We start from the raw sequence: 16,778 nt of genomic DNA, 5'->3' as shown, positions 1-16,778 counted from the left end.
GCAGGACTGCTTGCTCAAAGGTCAGGTATTTTGGATCAGGTGGTAAATTATTCCATGTTTCTCTGGAACACAGCTAAGGGATCCCCAAGCCACAGTAATTAACGGACGCCAGTTCTAGGCTCCATATGTGTGGCACAGTGATTTAATTATGATAATTGCCCTTGGCTTCTGCCTTACCTCGGGGTATGGGTTCAAATCCAGATTCCAGCGGATGTGGGACAATTCGTAGCTTGCAGGTGTGTGCATAATACCTCTGGTATCTCCAGTATAAAGATATATATATGAAGCCACACTGCTAGTCCCTGAGCCAGAAGTGGGGAACCTGTGGCTCCCCAGCTGTTGCTGAACTACAACTCCCCTCATCCCTCACTATTGGCCATGCTGACTCGGAGCATCTGAAGAGTCAAAGGTTCCCCATGCTTGCCCTAAGCCTAGTATTGTCCCTTCTGACTCAGGGGTCTTTCTCATTCCTGCTACGTGAGCTCCTTTTAAGATTTAAGGACTGAAATTTGGACCTTCTATGTGCAAAAAAGGTCCGTATAGTAAAAGCTATGGTTTTCCCAGTAGTGATGTATGGAAGTGAGAGCTGGAGCATAAAGAAGGCTGATCGACGAAGAATGGATGCTTTTGAATTATGGTGCTGGAGGAGACTCTTGAGAGTCCCATGGACTGCAAGAAGATCAAACCTATCCATTCTGAAGGAAATCAGCCCTGAGTGCTCACTGGAAGGACAGATCCTGAAGCTGAGGCTCCAATACTTTGGCCACCTCATGAGAAGAGAAGACTCCCTGGAAAAGACCCTGATGTTGGGAAAGACTGAGGGCACAAGGAGAAGGGGACGACAGATGATGAGATGGTTGGATAGTGTTCTCGAAGCTACCAGCATGAGTTTGACCAAACTGTGGGAGGCAGTGGAAGACAGGAGTGCCTGGCGTGCTCTGGTCCATGGGGTCACGAAGAGTCGGACATGACTAAACGACTAAACAACAACAATGTGCAAAAACATGTGCTCTCTATCTCGCTTTCTCACTCTGAGCTACAACCTCTCCCATGTTGTGAGGCTAGAAAAGACTCCCTTGGCTTCTGAAAAGCTGCCAGCAATCAGACTGGGAATCTAACCTGCATTCGTTTTGGACTACAACTCCCATTATCCCTAATCATTGGCCATGTTGGCTGCAGAAGAGGGGGGGGGTTGTAGTTTGCCACATGTGGCCTATGGCAACTTCATGCCTTCTTGAATATAAGTGGACCTGGCTTGAGGTTAGTTTATGTGGCCTCGTGTCACAGGACTTGGCTCCTACCAACAACTTGAAGCTCATAGTTCTTCCAGGCCTCTCCATTTTAATCTTCACTAAATGCTCTCAGCCCAAAAGATACTAATGTGCATATCTCCAACTCCTTTCGCTAGTGCAAAATGTCCCTTGCACCACCCTGGGCAGGCACCCAGATCCTTTGCCATTTTGCAAAGGGACACCACCTGGCCACAATTCAGTCTTGCCAAATGTTAAAGGTAATGCATGCCTAATGAACCGAGATACTTTAAATAATCCATCGCTATGTGATTTAATGCTCTGGTGAACAGATCACTTTTATCTTGATAACCTAATCAAAGCAGTACATTTTTTTTTATATAAAAAAAACAGGCACTGTGTATTGAGAAAGTTGGGAGCGTCACAGAAAATGAGAGTTTATGATGCCTGCTGGTAGAAGGAAAGGAGAAGCGGGTGGAGTCAGGAATTTGCCAGCATGGACTCATTGTAATCGTCATGGCGTTTTTTGGAGGAACTGTGAATCTTTTAGATGAACTGTAAAACTTTCCACTCTGAGCTGGCTTTCAGTGGCTAAGGTTAAGTAACTTGGGTGGTCATTTTCATTTGACTGGGGCGTGTGTTTTAACTCTTCCCTGTTTATAGTTGGGGTAGGCAGTTCTGCAATGGTTCCATATGTTACACACCACTCCGATCTCTGAGCAGTGGGAGATGCCAGGAGCTTAATCCAGGGCTCATATCTCCTTTGGAATAAGGCACAGTGGAACCTGGTGTTTGTACGATATATGGTTTATTTGCACATATATACAACCTGGCGCTGTGGGTTAAACCACAGAGCCTAGGACTTGCTGATCAGAAGGTCGGCAGTTCGAATCCCTGTGACGGGTTGAGCTCCCGTTGCTCAGTCCCTGCTCCTGCCAACCTAGCAGTTCAAAAGCACAAAGTGCAAGTAGATAAATAGGTACCACTCCGGCGGGAAGGTGAACGGCATTTCCATGCGCTGCTCTGGTTCGCCAGAAGCGGCTTAGTCATGCTGGCCACATGACCCGGAAGCTGTACGCTGACTCCCTCGGCCAATGAAGCGAGATGAGCGCCGCAACCCCAGAGTCGTCCACGACTGGACCTAATGGTCAGGTGTCCCTTTACCTTTATGTTACAACCTGAGCCTATGATAATAATAATTATTATTATTTATTTGTACCCAGCCCATCTGGCTGGGTTTCCCCAGCCACTCTGGGCAGCTTCCACAAAGACCAAAAATACACTAAGATGTCACACATTAAAAACTTCCCGGAACTGCCTTAAGATGTCTTCTGAATGTCAGGTAGTTATTTATCTCTTTGACATCCAATGGGAGGGCGTTCCACAGGGTGGGCGCCACTACCAAGAAGGCCCTCTGCCTGGTTCCCTGTAGCTTTGCTTCTCGCAATGAGGGAAACGCCAGAAGGCCCTTGGCGCTGGACCTCAGCTTCCGGGCAGAACGATGGGGGTGGAGACGCTCCTTCAGGTATACTGGGCCGTTTAGGTCTTTAAAGGTCAACAACAACACTTTGGAGGGGTTCACAGCATTAACACCTCAAGAGGAACTTATTTCTCCCATACCCACAGCCTTGGATTCCAGAAGAAATCAGGCATGGCTCTGTCTCTCAGCTGCCCAGCCTGATTCATCCTGCTTCTGGTTTCCAGCTCACAAAACTAAACTCTGTTAGTCTTTCCAACGAACAGACAGCTAACAAACTGTGCCCATTTACCTTCTGGCACAGAACCACTTCCTTTGTTACCTTAAAGATCCATGCTTATTGGGCCATTACCACGCTGGCCTGTCTATTTGAGCAATTGAATCCGAGCTGGATCCTGGAATTAGAAGGGCGGCATACAGTCTTCCCCCTCTTAACGCATAACACTTCCTCTCCACATAAGAACAAGGCATCTGTCCCCAGATGTACAAACAAACAGTGGAATATAGCTTCCCTGTAGAAAAATAATCAAGGCATTAGAACACACATCCTCAAAAAGTCATAACACATACATGGGCCATAGCTGTCAACCGTCCCTTATTTGGCAGGAAACTCCCTTATCCTAGCGCCGTGTCCCACTGCTGTTCCTTATTGATGATGTCCCTTAAATTTCCCGGGTTTCAAAGGCCAGGGAGGAGGGAGGCTCCAACTGTGTTGCTTGGCTGCCTGGCCCGCCCCCCTCCAGCCTCCTCTCCGGCCTCGGCCCCCGGGAGCCCCTCCCCGCCGGGACTGAGGAGCCTTGAGAGGAGAGTGAGGGCAACCATAGAGAAAGCAGTTGAGAGAGAGGAGGCAGAGGCAGGGGCAGGTGTTCCAAGGGCTAACCATAGAGGAGGAAAGTGGAGGAAGGACCGCAAGCGCTTCTCCCATAGATTTGTAGAGGTAGACTAGCATAGATGGTCTGATCTGCAGGTTTACTTCGGGCGCTATTTCCACACACACCCCTCTTCCTCCTGCCCTGCTTGATGGAACTGAGAGCTAGAGACGGAGCACAAGAGAAAAGATACAGAACTGCAGCAGCATCTTCGTAGCTTGGACTTCGTTTTGCGTGAAAAGTGGTTGCTGCTTGTAGTTATTTAATTGCAGGGCTAAAAACCGGCGCTGCTCTCCAAAATTATCTGGTCCCTTTTAACTTCGTATTTCAGCTGGTTGACTAAAATCCCTTATTTTGACTGCTGATCCCTTATTTTCAAGGCTGCTGGTCCCTTATTTTCAAATCTGTAAGTTGACAGCTATGACATGGGCTGGAGCCTTGGGTGAGAGCAAGAAAATGATGTGCCAAACTTTCAGGGTGATACACACATAAAGGGATAACCCTCCACTGCTCATGCAGGATTTGTGTTTCCTTTTGGGAATGAGGCACAGCAGAGGCTATAGTGTCTGTATCATATATACAGTGGTGCCTTGGTTCTCAAATGCTTTGGTTCTCAAACTCGGAAAACCCGGAAGTGTTCCAGTTTTCAAACGTTTTTCGGAAGCTGAACATCCAGTGCGGCTGTCGGCTATTGTTTCCGGGGCACCTGCACCAAGCAGAGCAGCTGCGCCTTGGTTTTCGAACATTTCAGAAGTCAAATGGACTTCTGGAGCTGACTAAGTTTGGCGCTTTTGTTTTTGCTATTTATTTTGCGTTTTTGTTTTTTGAGGCTTTTTTTATTAATTTGTTTTTGTGACTGTGTGGAACCCAGTTCAGCTATTGATTGATTGATTGATTGATTGATTGTGTGACTGTGGAAATGGATAAAAGTCCCCCATCCAAACAATGACTATCATCAGTGCAGGTAAGAAAAAAATTAATTTTAATTTTTATCATCTACAATACTGTCTTATTTATTTTATAGTGCAGTACATTGATTATTGCTTTCATTTTATGGATCGATAGTCACGTTAGATAGTAAAATTCATGTTAAATTGCTGTTTTAGGGGTTGTTTTTAAAAGTCTGGAACGGATTAATTCGTTTTGCATTACTTTTTATGGGAAAGCGCAACTTGGTTTTGGAATGCTTTGGTTTTGGAGCGGCCTTCCGGAATGGATTAAGTTTGAGAACCAAGGTACCACTGTATGGTTTATTTGGACATATATACAATCAAAGCCTACAATGGAGGGGTTTCACAACATCGACACCCTGAAAGAGTATTGTTTCTCGCATAGCCACAGCCTTTGATGTAAGCAGAGACCTGGGACAGTCTCTTTCTCTGCTTGTTTCTAGGTCACATCACAGCAAAACTCAACTCTATACTTCAAACTAAGAGTTGAAGTACGGGCCACACTTATTTCCATCTATCACAGATTCCCCTTTCCTTTGTTCTCTTAATACTCAGGTGATCACCTCAACAGGAAGCTAACCTGGCTTGATTAGCTTTTCACCCTTGCTGGATCCAGGAATTAGAGGTGTCCAGCACCTACAAACTCATAACAACACATTTTTATTGCGTATAGCAGTGTTTCCCAAACTTGGGTCGCCAGCTGTTTTTGAACTACAGTTCCCATCATTCCTGGCCACTGATCCTCCTAGCTAGGGATGCTGGGAGTTGTAGTCCAAAAGCAGCTGGAGACCCAAGTCTGAGAAACACTGGCTTATAGTCTAATCATGATTTATTGAAACTGTTGGGAGGGATTTTCAGCAAGATCTGGAGGGTCAACGGTTCCCGACACCTGATCTTGCCCAATAACTTCTGCATTCATATGCAGCTGTTCTCCAGGATTGCAGACTGATCTACCTGGAAAGGTAGATAGTTCAATGCTAGGGGTAGGGGTTCAATGCGCTAAGCGTATGCTCTGCCACACTTTATGTGCACATGTGCTTTGCCACCAAGATAGGCTTCCTCCCTGGTCTTTCTCAGATGGAATAGTATTGTCCAATGCAAGTTCATGGATAATATACTGTTATAAAGATCCCAATCTTTCTTCTCTCTTCTCCTTCCCGGAACACCTTGCAAAAACCTTTCCTGTCACTCCAAACCAGTGCCAGATTTACGTATAAGTCAAACCAGCTATAGCTTAGGGCCCCACTCTCTTGGGGGCCGAAAAAAAAACTTTAAAGAAGAAAACCCTGGATGTACATTTCCAAAATATAAGATAAAAAACAAATAAAATAAAACCAACATACAGCAACAGTGTTTTGTGTTGTGTAAACTCCTATGATGTAAGTCATGGGCCCCGCCTGCTCCCTAAAATATCACTGGTTTGCTCCTTTCTATATATAGGGTAGGGACGCGAGTGGCGCTGTGGGTAAAAGCCTCAGCGCCTAGGGCTTGCCGATCGAAAGGTCGGCGGTTTGAATCCCCGCGGCGGGGTGCGCTCCCGTTGCTCGGTCCCAGCGCCTGCCAACCTAGCAGTTCAAAAGCACCCCCTGGTGCAAGTAGATAAATAGGGACCGCTTACCAGCGGGAAGGTAGACGGCGTTCCGTGTGCTGCGCTGGCTCGCCAGATGCAGCTTTGTCACGCTGGCCACGTGACCCGGAAGTGTCTGCGGACAGCGCTGGCTCCCGGCCTCTAGAGTGAGATGAGCGCACAACCCTAGAGTCTGTCAAGACTGGCCCGTACGGGCAGGGGTACCTTTACCTTTATATATAGGGTGCCTACATTCTGCATGGACTGGTTGCATGGCAACATGCACAAATGGCTTTAGATACCTCTTAGGTCCATAAATTACCATACAGCATATATTTCCACACAAGAAACAGCGACAATTTGTTGTTGACAAAGGACAGCTGGACATCTAAAGGGCCCCATTACCTTTAGTAGCTTAGGGCCTCATCAAACCTAAATCCGGCCCTGCCCCAAACACGCACCCCTTCAGCTTCGCCCCGTCTTTCTCCCCAGGCCAAAGGATTCCTCTCAGATGGCCCGTGAATTTCGTGGGGGGTTTTTTAGCAAGAGACTAAGAGGGCTGCCCTCTCTGGAATTGCATGATGTTGTATTTCAGACTGTGATGTGACCATTGGCCAGTAGGCGGCGCTGTTGGGTCAAATTGCATTGCAACAGCTTTAAGTACAGGAGGGGAACACTGTTCACAGATTAGCGAGAGAATTTCCAAAGAAATGTGGGGAGCTGTCCCCCATGTACCCCAAAAGGAACCATAGCTGTCAACCTTCCCTTTTTTTGCGGGAAATTCCCTTATTCCAGTGCCGTTTCCCGCTGCTATCCCGGATTGTTAGATATCCCGTGGACTGATTCCTTATTTTCAAGTCTGAAAGTTGACAGCTATGAAATGAACATGCATGCCTTGGGTGCTGGAAAAATGTCTTTGTCGGGTATCTAGCAGAATATTTCCACCTGAAGCAGGTGTGCCAACTCTAGGGGACGGAGGTGCCTTCAGCCCCCTCAATATTAGACTACAGGGACTGGCGCCAGGGTTTAAATGAAATGAAATGAAAAATAAGATTGCGGGTTTGAGTTGTGTCTGGGTGAACTGAGGAGTCTTTACCCCCCAATAAAATATTTGAGGTGGTTGGAGGGGCCCCCAAGTATTGCCATTAAAATGGTGTGCGTGCACCGCATCATGTGATTGAATGTGTGGGGTGGGATTTACATCCCCCCCCACCAATATTTTATTCAAGCTGGCACACCTGGGCATGCCTGAGGTCCTTTGCACATGCTCAGGAGCATTATCTCACTGATTTTTCATGACTACTCTTCATCTATCCCTTGATCACTCCTTTTCCCGCACTGAAAAAAACTTGCCTCCTTGCCTGAGGAAACTGGAGAGGATAAATATATTCATTCCTCTTACAGGAGCGGAACAAAAACACTGCCTAATATATGGGATAGCAATCATCATTCGGTGACGATGGGGAGGCACTCTGCACATGCCCCAAGGCACTTCTGTATTGCTCCGGCTTGCAGAGGGGAACAGAACTTTCCTCAAGCAGGATTTAAAAGCTCAAGGAGATCTCCACTGGCTCAGGAGAAAGTCTTAACACCTTTTTTGCCACAACTGGCAACCTGGATGCCTCTGGAAAGGTTGCAAACAAGCCACAAAGGCAACAGCCGGCCCTCTGCCCTCTGACACTGAAATAGATGCTGTTCCTGAACATGGAGGCTCTATTTAGCTGTCGTTTATTTAGCTGCTTATTTAAAGCACAGATACGCTGCCTTCCCGAGGCAACAAACATAAAAAAGACATAAAAGCCTAGGACCCAGGTACCTACAGGACCGCCTCTCCTGGTATGCCCCACGGAGTACCTTAAGGACCACAAATGACAACATTTTGGAGGTCCCAGTTGCAAGGTGGTTAGATTGGTCTCAACTAGGGCCAGGGCCTTTTCAGTACTGGCCCCGACTTGGTGGAACGCTCTGTCACAAGAGACTCCCTGGAAAAGACCCTGATGTTGGGAAAGATGGAGGGCACAAGGAGAAGGGGACGACAGAGGACGAGATGGTTGGACAGTGTTCTCGAAGCTACCAGCATGAGTTTGACCAAACTGCGGGAGGTAGTGGAAGACAGGAATCATAGAATCATAGAATCATAGAGTTGGAATAGACCACAAGGGCCATCAAGTCCAACCCCCTGCCAAGCAGGAAACACCATCAGAGCACTCCTGACATATGGTTGTCAAGCCTCTGCTTAAAGACCTCCAAAGGAGGAGACTCCACCACACTCCTTGGCAGCAAATTCCACTGTCGAACAGCTCTTACTGTCAGGAAGTTCCTCCTAATGTTTAGGTGGAATCTTCTTTCTTGTAGTTTGGATCCATTGCTCCGTGTCCGCTTCTCTGGAGCAGCAGAAAACAACCTTTCTCCCTCCTCTATATGACATCCTTTTATATATTTGAACATGGCTATCATATCACCCCTTAACCTCCTCTTCTCCAGGCTAAACATGCCCAGCTCCCTTAGCCGTTCCTCATAAGGCATCGTTTCCAGGAGTGCCTGGCGTGCTCTGGTCCAGGGGGTCACGAAGAGTCGGACACCACTAAACGACTAAACAACAACAGAACCTACTGGCATCCTGTCGCACGTCGAACATAACACATATCTAACCAATCCGGGCGGGCGGGCGGAAGGGAATCAGGGGGTGGAGTTTCCAAGCCTTTTTCTCCCAGCGCTTATTCCCAGCGCCAGCTCCGAGCAGGAATTAACAGCAGCCGCCGCGTCCCGTCGAGTCCTCCCCGCGATGTCGCGTCTCGCCTCCGCGCCGCCTTGCCTCCTCCTGCTGGCCTTCTGCTGCTGCTGCTGCTCCGCGTCCCTGGGCGAGCCCTCGCCCTCGGCCGGCTGCCCGCCGTGCGCCCCGTCCTCCGAGTGCCCGCCGCTGCCGGCCCGGGGCTGCCCTCTGGGCAAGGTCCGCGACGGCTGCGGCTGCTGCTGGCAGTGCGCGCGGGGCGAGGGCGAGGCGTGCGGCGCCGGGTCTCCGTCGGCCGGGCCCGCCGGGGGCTGGGGCCGCTGCGCCACCGGCCTGGAGTGCCGCCGTCGGCGCAAGGGCCAGCCGGGCGTGTGCGCCTGCAAGAGCCGCTACCCGGTGTGCGGCAGCGACGGGCTCACCTACCCCAGCGGCTGCCAGCTGCGGGCGGCCAGCTTGCGCGCCCAGAGCCGCGGCGGGCGCCCCGTCGAGCAGCGCAGCAAGGGGCCTTGCGAGCAAGGTAGGGGGCGCCGCTTGCGACGGGAGATTGGGACATGGATTTATGGGGGGGCAGCCTTTATGTTAGGGGGCAGAACAGAGTTATTTGCAATGCAATTGCTTACTTTTTATTATTATTTACTCGATGGGGAGGGCAACTGCCCCTACATCCCCGGGTAGGACCATGGCTTGGGAGGAAGCGGGTGGTGAACAGCTTTGGGTGGATCCGACCAACGGACCGTTTTGTCCCGCATCCCAACTTGCTCCGGCCATTCAGATGCCTGTAAAAAGCCCCCCAGCAGGACCTGTGATTCCCAGCAAATCAAGGGTGCCAACCCAAGTTGAGTACAGTGGTACCTCGGGTTACATACGCTTCAGGTTACATACGCTTCAGGTTACAGACTCTGCTAAGCCAGAAATAGTAACTTGGGTTAAGAACTTTGCTTCAGGATGAGAACAGAAATCGTGCTCCAGTGGTGCAGTGGCAGCAGGAGGCCACATTAGCTAAAGTGGTGCTTCAGGTTAAGAACAGTTTCAGGTTAAGAACAGACCTCCGGAACGAATTAAGTACTTAACCCGAGGTACCACTGTACTACATTGTGGGGCAGGTAAGCCCAGCCTCACATCATCATAAAACGCACACACAAACCATTGGAATGCCCCTTTCACTTACACACAGATGGGCTTTATCCCCCAGAAGGCATGACTACAGTGGTACCTCTGGTTAAGATCTTAATTCGTTCTGGAGGTCCGTTCTCAACCTGAAACTGTTCTTAACCTGAGGTACCACTTTAGCTAATGGGGCCTCCCGCCACCGCGCAATTTCTGTTCTCATCCTGAAGCAAAGTTCTTAACCCGAGGTACTATTTCTGGGTTAGCAGAGTCTATACCCTGAAGCATCTGTAACCTGAAGCATCTGTAAACCGAGGTACCACTGTACTTCTACCAATGATATGGAACTAAGCATGGGTCTGAGGGGAGGTGCTCAGGGTTTGCTCAGTAGATTCCCAGGACATGTAAATGCAGTGGCGTAGCGTGGGGGGTGCAGGGGGGGCCGGCCACACCGGGCGCAACATCTGGGGGTTCGGGTTAGGGGGCGCAAATCCACGGGGTTAGGGGGCGCAAATTACTTGCCTTGCCCCGGGTGCTGACAACCCACGCTACGCCACTGTGTAAATGGTAGGTGAGAGAACCTGTTGATTAGTCGGCTTTCAAAATAAAATTTCAGGGCTTGGGTAATGCTAGATGACAATTTAAACTTTTTTTATTGTTATTTAAAAAATTAAAAACATCTCATAACTAAAAATTTGAGAACCGCCCTGGTATAGAGCATTATATAAATTCTACTACTACTAATCCCATCAACTTGAGGGAGGGGTGGCCCCCTTAAATATTTTATGGTGGGCAAAGGGACCTCAGCCCCTAGGAGTTAGCTCCTATGCTACAACTAGAGGTTGGATGGCCATCTGACATGGATGCTTTAGTTGAGATTTCTGCATTGCAGTGGGTTGGACTAGATGACCCTCGGGTCCCTTCCATCTCTACAATTCTGTGATTATAACAGGCAATCATAGGCATACTGCCTCCAACTCTGACGACAGCCAGGTACCTTCCATGAGTTTGGGGGGAGGAGCCAAGATGGCGTCGTTAGAGGAGGCATTGATTTGAGCTCCGCGTTAGTTGTGCGGTTTTTATTAGTTTGTATTAGTTTTTACTAGTTTTATCAGCTTTTTATTAACTTTTACCAGTTTTAGTTTATCGCTCGGTATCTTTTTCTTAGTTATTTTAATCACAAAGTTTAAGCCATGAGTTGGCCTAGTCCTCTTTTAAAGCCATCCCATTGGGTGAAAGACACACATCCCAAGTGTTAAGTCTTAATTTTAAAACTCAGCTCCTCTGAACTTGGTAGGGTTTACTTCTGAAGAAACATGAATAGGTTTGGGCTGCATGGTAGCTACACTGTCGTATCTGCAAATAAGCCCCATTGAGCTGGGTGGGTAAGAATAGGTGGCACTGTGGGTTAAACCACAGAGCCTAGGGCTTGTCGATCAGAAGGTCGGCAGTTCGAATCCCCATGATGGGGTGAGCTCCCGTTGCTCAGTCCCTGCTTCTGCCAACCTAGCAGTTCGAAAGCACGTCAAGTGCAAGTAGATAAATAGGTACCACTCCGGCGGGAAGGTAAATGGCATTTCTGTGCGCTGCTCTGGTTTGCCAGAAGCGGCTTAGTCATGCTGGCCACATGACCTGGAAGCTGTACGCCGGCTCCCTCAGCCAGTAAAGCAAGATGAGCGCCGCAACCCCAGAGTCGGTCAGTTACGACTGGACCTAACGGTCAGGGGTCCCTTCACCTTTACCTATTGTTATTATGATGATGTACTGCACTTCCAGCAATGAACTTCAGGCAAATGGGAAGGGGAAATGAGTTGCGCAGGGTCACCCACTGAGTTTCATGGCTTTGAATCAGGCTGTAATCCTATAAACATACCTGGGAATATGTTCATTGTTACTTCTGCAGGGTCTGCCGTTGTGGGCTCCCCTTAAAAATAATCCGGTGACTACCATTCAGCACTGGGCCCCAGCTGGTACCAGTTTATTTTCCCATGATGCCCCAGGGTGATGTGCTTATTATTATTGGAAATTCAAAGGGTGGTTTACCTGGTTGCTGATTCAGAAGTCAAAGGCAGACAGATGCTTGTGAAGAGAGATGTTATGTGTGTTGCTTTTGTACTCCTTGCCTCTACGTCCTTTTATTTATGTTGTATACTGCAGGCATGTCCAACAGGTAGATCGTGATCTTCTACTGAATCGCTAGACGTCTGTGGTAGAAGCCCAACCACTTTGGCACCCTAAAGAAACAGGGCTTATCTCCCCACCCTAAAAAAAGCTCAACAACTTCGACCTGAACCCCAGCCAGTTTTTAACTCTAGATTGCAGTCTCTTGGGAGTTGGCCCACCCCTGTTGTGGAGGAACAGACCACCCCTCTTTCTATGGCCAGGCCTGCCTTTAAGCCCACCAGCCACCATTGCTTCTCCAGCCCTCAGAGCAGAGGTGGAAGTCAGCGGCTATGTTCAGATGCAAAGTGCAGGCGCCATACTCTGCCAAGCTGTTTTTCCCAGAACACTGTCAGGGGGGAGAGCGTTCAGTTTGTTTGTTTTCGGTCTGAGGCCTGTGTGGGAGCCTTGGAAAGGAGCCCTGCTCTTAGTTTCTCGGCGATGGGCTGCAGTTTCTTGGCTGTGCGGGGAAGCTGCAGCTCCCTTCCTTTATAAAGTAACGTGACGTCAGGTCTGCTTCTTTAAAGGAGAGTGTGGCCATAGATGGGAGGAAGTGAGGATAAATGGATCTGGGTAAAGGAGGCTCCAAGACCAACCTGGCTGTGGGGATGCATGCCTCAGTTACATCGTGATTGGCTTATTGTCGTGTGCTGTTCAAGGAGCTAGGTTTGCAGAGTCACCAGATGCTTCAATTGGTCCATTATATCCTCCACATTTCTCCAATGATAATAGGACATCCTGTTCAATCTTCTTCTTCTTCTTCTTCTTCTTCTTCTTCTTCTTCTTCTTCTTCTTCTTCTTCTTCTTCTTCTTCTTCCTATGTGGCTGGGGAAACCCAGCCAGATGGGCAAGGGTATAAATAATTTTAAAAATTAAAAAAAATATTAGTAGTAGTATATCACTACTACTACTACTACTACTGCTACTACTACTACTACTACTTATACTTATACCCCGCCCATCTGACTGAGTTGCCCCAGCCACTCTGGGCGGCTTCCAACATATATAAAAACACAATAAAACATAAAACATTTTTTTTAAAAAACCTTCCGTATACAGGGCTGTCCTTCAGCTGTCTTCTAAAGGTTGTATAGTTACTTATCTCCTTTGCTCAGGGGTCACATAACTCCCGCACCCTCCAACATTTCTCTGATGAAAATAGAGACGTCCTAAGGAAAAGTAAGACATTCTGGGATCAAATCAGGAGCTGGGACAGCTTCTGTAAATCTAGGACTGTCCCTGGAAAATAGGGACACTTGGAGGGTCTGGCATGTGGCTGCCAGCAGGTTAGAAAGTGTACACCCACTGGGCCGTATTATACCTAACCTGCATAGGTTCTGCACTGGTTGGCAGGTCACTTCCAGGCACGATTCAAACTACTGGCCCTTTTAAAGCCATACCAAGGAACGTTCTGGTCAATCTTCCATTCTAGTAGTAGGCGGAGCTAGATGAAAAAGTGGGTGGAGCATAGGATATTAAGTTTTACCTTTGTATAATAGGCTAGTTTCTACACACTTGTACACCCCTCTCCGCCCAGGCAAGGGAGAGTCATTATCAGAGCTGAAGAGCGCATTCCAGACAGGCAAAAACAACTCAAGGGATGTGTGGCCTGCAGAAAGTATCAAGGGCCAGATAGAGAGACCTGGAGGGCCTGATTGAGACCCCTGGAGGGTCATAAACTGCCCTCCTCCTCTTTGATCCTGTCCGCTCCCTAAGAAAAGGGGAGGAAAGGCCTTTGCTGTCTCTCCCCACCAGTGGTACTGACGAGAGACAGGGCTTTGTTAGTGGCTGCACCGATATTGTAGAAGATCATGCCTCACAAGTTTCGGGTGTCCCACTGTCTGATGGTCTTCCTCCTGTGAGCGAAGACGTTTTCATTCCAGCAGGCTTTTTTGCCTGGCCTGGTAGTTGATGGATGTAATCATAGTGTGGTGGTGTTGCTGTTGTATTTATTAACTTATATACTGCTTAATGCCGAAATAAGCAGTTTACAAAGTATAAAAACCAAATTGCACAAACCATTAAAATATAAATATCCATAATTAAAATACACACTAAAACAGTGCCATTGAAACAAGACAGTCAATTAAAAATGGGAGATTGTTTTACTTGTCTCTACTATATTTGGCATTGTTGTTTGATTACAGTATGTTACTCTTAACCGTTAGAAGCGACCATGAGCAAGGCTTATGCATTAGAATGTGTTGTGTAGAAATTATTGCATGACTAATTCTTGCAACATTTCCCCTGCTGAGTTGGAGATATACTGCCTTTGAACATGGACGTTCGATTCAGCTGTTGTGATTAATGGTCATGGACAGGTCTATTCACCATAATTTTATCTAATCCTTTTTCAAAGCCCTTTAAGCTTGTGGCTTTCGCCACTTCGCGTGGCAGTAAATTCCCTGACTGAATTATGTGTTGTGTGAAAGAACGCTTCTTTTTGTCCATCCTTGAATTCCAGCTGTCCAGCTGTCCTAGTTTTAAAATGCCAAAATAGCTGATGTTCTTCCCATGACTTGGTGCTAATGAGGCTAACAGCAAAGGGAAAGCAGTTCTGCTAGCAAAACTTTCATAATATCTGGAGGTTAAGCACTGCCAAATTTTCAAAATGGAAAGATAATAGAGCCTGCGGGAATACAAACCAGCCTGAATTATGGTAAGTTGCGCTCTTTCCCTAGGCAAAACCTGATTTGACACCTCTGGTTTATCTTCACATATATATATAGTCTTTTCTGTTTCCCCCTCCTGAGTTCACCCCGCCTGCCTTGCTGTTCCCAGGACTTGTTTGGGAGTCTTTAAAATGTCTGATGTTCCATTTATCCATTTCTGGAGGCAGATTAAGGAGGCAGATTATGTACAAAAGTCACCAAGTTCACTTATTTTAACAGTTGAGTTCTTTTTAGACTCCTTGGGCGAATATCATCAGCACCGAACCAATTTACTGGAACTGATTTACTGAAGGCTCGTCTCACATGTGGCCACTTGATCAATTAGATCTGGGGATCCATCACTTTTACAAGTGCTGTATAACATTAATTCCACACTTGCCAGAAATCGATATTTTTAGTGTGGCAGAATATGAAGATCTCCGGCACTCCCCCCTGATTAATATTAGTCAAGTACCTATGTTGTACTTATGGCTTTATACACCTGCTAAAACCTTCTTTGTTTAGGCAAGCCTTACCCAAGTGTGTAATTTCGTTTTGTATGTTTGTTCTTAAAACTGTTGACTTTATCTATATTTTGATAAATGTTCACTGTTTTAAAGTTAGTTTTTATTCTTTCTAATATTTTACACTCTATTATGTAAGATATTATGTAAGACCAGAAGGTCCTGTGACGGGGTGAGTTCCCTTTGCTTGGTCCCTGCTCCTGCCCACCAAGCAGTTCAAAAGCATGTCAAAGTGCAAGTAGATAAATAGGTACCGCTCCAGCGGGAAGGTAAACAATGTTTCCGTGCGCTGCTCTGGTTCGCCAGAAGCGGCTTAGTCATGCTGGCCACATGACCTGGAAGCTGTCTGCGGACAAACGCTGGCTCCCTCGGCCTGTAGAGCGAGATGAGCGTGCAACCCCAGAGTCATCCGCAACTGGACCTAATGGTTAGGGAGTACCTTTACCTTTTTATGTAAGATGCTTTAGATATATTTTTGGTATATAAATCTTGCTAAATAAATAAACTGCTGATTAATTTGTGGATCTGGAGACCTTTCATCGTTTCTCCTTGGTGATGTCTTCCGATTTCCCCATACCTTCTATTAATTTAGTCAGCCTTCTCAGCCCCATGCACCATGGGAGGGGGGTATTTCAGTGGTTGCAATCCTAAGCAACACTCTTACAAGTTGTGACACGAATCCTGGCTCTTCGTTTGTCATCATAAAGGTAAAGGTAAAGGGACCCCTGACCATTAGGTCCAGTCGTGGCCGACTCTGGGGTTGCGGCGCTCATCTTGCTTTATTGGCCGAGGGAGCCAGCGTGCAGCTTCCGGGTCATGTGGCCAGCATGACTAAGACTCTTCTGGTGAACTAGAGCAGTGCACGGAAACGCTGTTTACCTTCCCGCCAGAGCGGTACCTATTTATCTACTTGCACTTTGAGGTGCTTTCGAACTGCTAGGTTGACAGGAGCAGGGACCGAGCAACGGGAGCTCACCCTGTCGCGGGGATTCGAACCGCCGACCTTCTGATCAGCAAGTCATAGGCTCTGTGGTTTAACCCAAAGCGCCACCCGCGTCCCATAGTCATAAATATACTTATTGACAAATGAGCTGCCTTGAAATTAGAGGTGCTTTCTTCTGTGTAAAAGAATGGCATTGTTTCCCTCCAAGAAAGTTTGCTTAGGAATGGCACTTAAATGCAGTTGTTCGGAGAGGACCATTAATTAGTGGGGAAGCTGCCTATAGAAAACAGGGCACGACAGGGGGAGCTTGTTGGCATCCATCTGTCACAGGAGACAATGGAGGAGTGTGCCTTTGGGGGTGAGGTCAAGCTGTTGGAAGGTTGCAGCACCTGCTCTTGTTGTGGAGACTAGTGCAGGACAGAGATGTTTTGCACCTGGGGCTAATGAAGACATCCGGTTGTGTTCCCATGGTGTTTTTTCTCTCTGCTCTCCTCCTTTGTTGTTGTTTAGTCATTTAGTCGTGTCCGACTCTTCGTGACCCCATGGACC

At 47.6% G+C, this 16,778-nt stretch overlaps 1 protein-coding gene across 1 annotated transcript in view; it reads left to right on the top strand.

The window, feature by feature from the left end:
• Positions 1-8,838: 8,838 nt before the first annotated feature.
• IGFBP7 (insulin like growth factor binding protein 7) overlaps positions 8,839-16,778 on the top strand; it is a 30,454-nt gene continuing 22,514 nt past the window's right edge. The window contains exon 1 of the mRNA XM_028712092.2: positions 8,839-9,361. Within this exon, the coding sequence (XP_028567925.2) occupies positions 8,899-9,361 (463 nt within the window). The 5' untranslated portion in view covers positions 8,839-8,898. The remainder of the gene's footprint in view (positions 9,362-16,778) is intronic.

Source organism: Podarcis muralis, chromosome 17 (genome assembly GCF_964188315.1).
Source record: "Podarcis muralis chromosome 17, rPodMur119.hap1.1, whole genome shotgun sequence".
Classification (NCBI taxonomy): domain Eukaryota; kingdom Metazoa; phylum Chordata; class Lepidosauria; order Squamata; family Lacertidae; genus Podarcis; species Podarcis muralis.
The sequence above is the reverse complement of the archived record's forward strand: the minus strand, read 5'-3'. Positions and strand labels throughout refer to the sequence as shown.